The 6209-nt window shown below is 35.1% G+C and overlaps 1 protein-coding gene across 1 annotated transcript; it reads left to right on the forward strand.

Moving 5' to 3' along the window:
- The first annotated feature begins 4983 nt into the window (after positions 1-4983).
- Positions 4984-6209, forward strand: LOC143064808 (WD repeat-containing protein 74-like). Its single transcript, XM_076237925.1, has one exon. The coding sequence runs from the start codon at positions 5024-5026 to the stop codon at positions 6170-6172; it is 1149 nt and encodes a 382-aa protein (XP_076094040.1). The 5' UTR covers positions 4984-5023; the 3' UTR covers positions 6173-6209.

Here is a 6209-nt window from a genome sequence, read left to right on the forward strand (position 1 = left end):
ACGGTTTACTTTTATAAATTGTTACTTGGATGGAGAGTTGTCTCATTGGCACCCATACCACATCTTCCTATATCTATTGACAAATCTGTGTCATCTCTGCTATCGTTCACTAAAATATCGTCATTTGCGGCACAAGGTTATAATTTAGGTTGGATTGGTTGGTCCGAAATATCTGCTTGATGATCAGGATTCGTTACTATTAGAGATCCCTCGATCTGCCTCTACATCAACGCCCACGTGTTCTAGAAGATTTTGGTGGCATGACTGCATTTTTTCCAAGAAATCTATGTATTAATCAGAAATAGAAGGAATTGAATTATATCATCACCTCAGTAGTCAGTACTTCGGTACTGACAAGATTTATCCAACTTTACTAAAATTGTCCGTTGATAAATTTTGAAATTATTAAGGAACTAAGGTTTCTCTCGGGCAAAGTTGGCTCTAGATGAATTTGGCTATTTATTTTTGGTATTTTTGACATTTAGCTCTTCAAATGTTTGGCTTTTAGCGTTCCTGATGAAGGTAAATCCAGAAAAGCGCTTAGGACGCAAGAAATTAATAAACGTGCTGTTTTCAATTTTTTGTATTGATATGCAACACGATGTTGACATTATTACTGATAACGTAGTAAGATCGCGATGTGAACGTAGTAAAATCGTGGTAAGAACGTACTATAATCGCAATAAAAACGTGGTACGATCGTGTTGCAATCGGATAACTCGTGGTATGGTCGTAGTGATCGAGAACGTGATGAGCGTAGAGAGGTCGCAGAATAAGCGCGATGAGAACGTGGGATCGTAGCGGGATCGTTGGAGAAGCGTAATGACGACGTAGTAGCATCGTGAAAGCAATGAAAATTTACATTTTCATGCCGCTCATACCACGACCTCACCACGATCTGAATTTATTTTAGATCGCGGTGAGCGTAGTGCGATCGTGGTCTAGTGGGACTGGGGCTTAATATAGTAGTAACATAGAATTTTCCGAATTTAGTTTTAGAATACTTACAAAACATAATATTAATTTTTGGTGACGAAATATATATATATATAACTACTTCGGGTGCCGAATTAACAAGGTGCCGTTTTTAAATAAATCTTTAGCATAAACTGTGATCGATCCATTATTATCTGTCTTTCGAAATTGTATTCATCATTATTGTTAAAATTGAAACTTTCATACTTGTTTCTGTGCTTTATTACAAATGTCTATTATCTGCATTTGCAAAATACTTGTCTGAATTTAAAAATAATAATCAATGTGCGTTAACTTATTTTATCGACACAAAGTTGTCTCATGCCAATACAATATCTATATATTTTCCCCAGGCGCCTTTTCTTTTCCCCGGTGCTGTCTTTTCTTCCCCGGGCGCTTTTTAGTAGACCCTAAATTGAGGTAAATTATGTGGACTTCCAAATACCGTTTCGATCCCTAACAACACTGAAGAGACATTAATTGTCGAAATCCGGATATGTTTTACATTTTTTTGCAAATCATGTTTTCGGTATATATATCCCTTCATTATTAAAAGAAACTATTGTTACAGTAATAAATGTATATTATAATATATGAGAGTAGGTGGTACCACAAAGTTATTTAGTACTCAGTAAAGCATTTCTAGAATTATACATGTCATTCATTCATTCATTCATATCTTTATTTCCTCTATTAAGAGATTCAATGAACAATCATATATGTAAACAGATCAAATTACAAAAGTTTTCAAAATAAATAATAACACAATATAGTATTATAATATGTACAATAACAAAATAAAGTCCTGTGCTTATATATATAACTGAAGAAAATTTTGACAAAAATTGCTCTCACTAACGACGGTTCATGCACTGGCACATTAACGAATCGTTGTTCTCCTTAATCTACTATATGCAGCGACACAGTGTGCAACGTGCACATGACAAAGATTATAAAAACTGTCGGTGTCTATAGTGTTCGTCGTTATGTGCTTCCCCAAAAGAATGCAATATAACTCTTCATCGTCGTATGAATAAAGTTCCACAAATAAATGCAATGGGAATTTTTCAATTATAAACTCCCACCACATATCTCTGATTAAATGAGTTCCGCTACAGCTACAACATGCATGTACATATACATCTAAAAACTGAGTGTTACATAGTTCGCATGTACCTCCAGTGGTATTTGGAATGTCGGTTAGCAGTTTAGTAATATAATAGGAGTTTACGATTTCTCTGGATGATTTCGAACTTTTCCAGAAGTCTGGAACTCTAACCGATCGGTGAATACTTCTAAAGCGAGAAAAGTTATTATCGTTATGTAAACGCCGAGTCCATTCGTCAGTTTGTACTTTGTCAACTGTATTTTGCACTATAGCTTTCCAAAATTGCTTCGTTGGAAAAACTCCCTCTCGCAAAAAGTCAAGCATATAAGAATGAAGGCTATATTTATACAAAATGTTCATAATATCAGGAATGAATCCATGATGATTGCGTTCATTGTCAATAAAATAGGTAAACAGACGCACAAGAAATATTTTCTTCGTTAGGAAGTTGTCATCAAGACTACACAGTTTTTGCAAGAAATATAACTTCTTAGTCTCTATAGACGAGGTAATAGTATGAAGTCCAAGTATACTTTGGCACATATCTGATCTCGTAGACGTTTTCAAGTCCAAAATTCGCTTGACTATAAAGTGCTGAAAACGATTTAACGCAGCAATGTCGTTTGACTTTAAACTAGTCCACATTTCACAACCATACAGAACAGTAGGTAACACTATAGATTTAAACAGTTTAAGTAGAACACATGGATGTGTTGACTTGTCGCAAACACCGTTGAGCGCAAAATAAGAGTTCTTGCCTTTTCTACATGCATTTGATGTTCTTTCTGTCGATCTAAATTTGGAATTTAGCGCAATGCCTAAGTGAGTGTATTCTTCGGCTACCGGAAGAACACTGTTCGCAATATGCCAGTCGTATGTTACTCGAACTTCTCGTGGATTCATGGAAAATTGCATTACGCATGACTTTTTCGCATTGAAGCAGAACCTCCATCTATGGGCATAGTCAGCACATATATCTAACATACGCTGGAGACACAACGGAGTTGTGCCAATACATGAAATATCGTCAGCGAGAGCAGGGGAGCAGCTAGCTATGTGATAAACACCAGTTTTCTTATTACATTTTTCAAGATCAACCAACATATCGTTTATAAATACTAAATATAATAAACCAGATAAAACCCCTCCTTGTCTAACCCCTTGTAATACAGGAAAGAACTCAGACTGACACTGGTTTACAATTACTGAACTCATAGTATCAATATGACAGTCATTAATAACTGACCATAATTTGCCTGTTACACCTATTTTATACAATTTATACATAAGACCAATTCTCCAGACAGTGTCAAAAGCTTTTTTACTGTCTAAAAAGGCAACAAAAATTTTACTGAATAATTCTAGGTTATGATAAATTGTTTCATGTAAATTAAACGATGCAGTTAAGCAACTAAGGTACTTTTGAAATCCTTGTTGTTGGAGATTCGGCATGTTCTTGTCATACAACACGAAGTCAATTAACCGAGCTTTAATAATACTTTCAAATAGTTTCAAAACACAGGACAGTAAACTAACTGGTCTATAATTATCGGGTGAAGTTTTGCACTTATTTCCACCTTTGAAGATAGGAACAAGGAGGCCTAGTTTCCAGTTCTTTGGTATACGTCCTAATCTGACGATGAGGTTGCATAAGACCGTTATGCACTTCACAACAGGTCTACCTCCGTGGCGCAAATGTTCGTTTTGTACTCTGTCATGTCCGGCAGCTTTTCTATATTTTAACTGACCTATCAATTTAGAAACTTCTTGTTCAGTGATCAATCCACCAGGTAAGTATCCACCTTCAACACCACAAGTTTTAATAATGTCTTTGTATACGCTCTCAATCGAACACTTAAATTCATTGTCAAAATTATCACTGTCTTTTGGTTGGTACAGCTCATGAAAATACTCAGCAAAACAGTTTGCTACAGACTCAGGAGAACTGTACACTTTATTTTCATACACAATTTCGGGGTATATCTTGGAGGAACGACCTTTAAAACGTTTTATTTGTTTCCAAAACAACCGTATATCGCACTCTGCGGTTTCATTTAGATCATCATAACACTTTTGCATATACTGTTCATTAGCCGCTTGTTGTACACGTCTAAATTCGGACTTTGCTCTTTTGTATATACGATAAGAGTCAAAATGCATTCCTCGAGGTTGACCATCTTGAACCCAAAGTTTACGCATTGACCTTTCATTGTCGTGTGCTCGTTTCACATCTGCGTTCCAATACGGTTTGGTGAGTGGATTAAATCCGCATTTTGGAATTGCGATGTTCGCAGCATTATGCAATGTGCTAACGAAGTCGTCATATATAGTGTCAATATCAGCAAAAGAATAAGAGTTCATTTTATCAATTAATATTTCCACGGGGTCAGACAATAGTTTTTGGTATTGATTGATCTGTGCGTCAGTTACCTTATGCCAAGCTGGTAATTTGTCGCTGGAGTTAATAATACGATGTGGGGTGGAGTCCGTCTCAAACTCAATCACTACTGGCAAATGATCGGATGTGCTACTTATTGCCCCTTCATAATGCTAATTATACCAGTCTCACTACACGTATTCAAAAAAATAAATCTTGCTTTATTAGATATATCTAATCTATAAAAAAAATAATAGAAAATTTGTGGGGCGATTTTCCAAAGGGGCGAGTTTTCATAAGCAAAAACGTTTAATGTATTCTCGGAACAGTATATCTATGTTCCTGATGTATCCTTCTTTAAATGAAATTCAACTGTAAAAAATTGAATATATGCATTCTATTGCATCAAACCATTTATAAAGAAAGATCATTGAATATTAAATAATTATAAAGAACAAAGTTGCAACATCAACGCTGGTTAATTTGGTACGTTATTGTATGTTGTCGTATAAACTTTTTACATACATTTAGATCATGTGTAAAGAGAATCGAAAGGAAACCAAATGGCTGCGCCTAGGAAATTCAACGTGTTTGCTGGATCGGAGACCGGTCTGCTCAAGGGTGTGAATACATTGACAAATAAATGGGACAACATAAATCAGATAGCTAATGCAGATAAAGAGAATGAAATTCGTGACATTTGTTCCAGTTCAAATTTCACCAACGAACTTTATTTTGGGACAAGATCTTACAAAGTCTTCAGTTATGATATTAGGGAAGATTGTATAAAACGTGTTTTTCAGTTAGAAAACAGAAAACCCAATTGCAAGGCGTTAAAGACGTGCGGAGAAAATATTATTACCGCTGGAGAGGACGGAATAGTGAAAGTATGGAATAATAATCATGAACTTGTTAAAGAGTTTTCATCAGGGGTTACATTGAACAATAATTTGTGTTGTATGATTCAGAGTCCGGACACACCAGAAATAATTGCAACTGGTGGTAAAGAAACAGACCTTAAAATATGGAATATAAATGACTCAGAGAAGGCTTTATTTGAAGCAAAGAATGTAAAAAATGATTGGCTCAATTTACGAGTGCCAATATGGGTCCTTGATGCTGAATTCATTCCATCAACAGACAAAATTGTAACATCAACAGGCTATAAACAAGTCCGAATATATGATCCTAAAGTTCAGAGACGCCCAGTTTTAGATATGACATTTGATGAATTTCCAATAACTGCTCTATCAGTGTGCCCATTGGCCAATAATCAGGCAGTCATAGGCAATTCAAGAGGAAAAATGGCAACAATAGATTTTAGAAAAGGAGGTGTTGTTAACATTTTTAAAGGGCTTGCCGGTAGCATAAGAGACTTAAAGTGTTATAAAACAGAACCATATGTTGCATCATGTGGACTTGATCGGTATGTCAGAATACATGATTATAAAACCAAAGAGCTTAAACACAAATTCTATTTGAAGTCACGATTGAATTGTTTATATTTGAATGAAAGCTGCAGTGAAGAAATTTCCTCTAAGAACATAGAAGAAAAAATGCCTGAAGTCCAAAGTAACAACTGTAAAGAAAACAATGATGATGAGGAAATATGGAACCAAATGGAAGTAATTAAAACAAAAAGGAAAGGAGACATTTTAGAAACAGGGATTGCTTCAGAAATAAAAAAGAAAAGACTGAAAAGTAGAAAGTAAAAGAATACATTGTACAAATAAATCATTATTTTTGAAA

This window comes from Mytilus galloprovincialis, chromosome 2, assembly GCF_965363235.1.
Source record: "Mytilus galloprovincialis chromosome 2, xbMytGall1.hap1.1, whole genome shotgun sequence".
Lineage (NCBI taxonomy): Eukaryota > Metazoa > Mollusca > Bivalvia > Mytilida > Mytilidae > Mytilus > Mytilus galloprovincialis.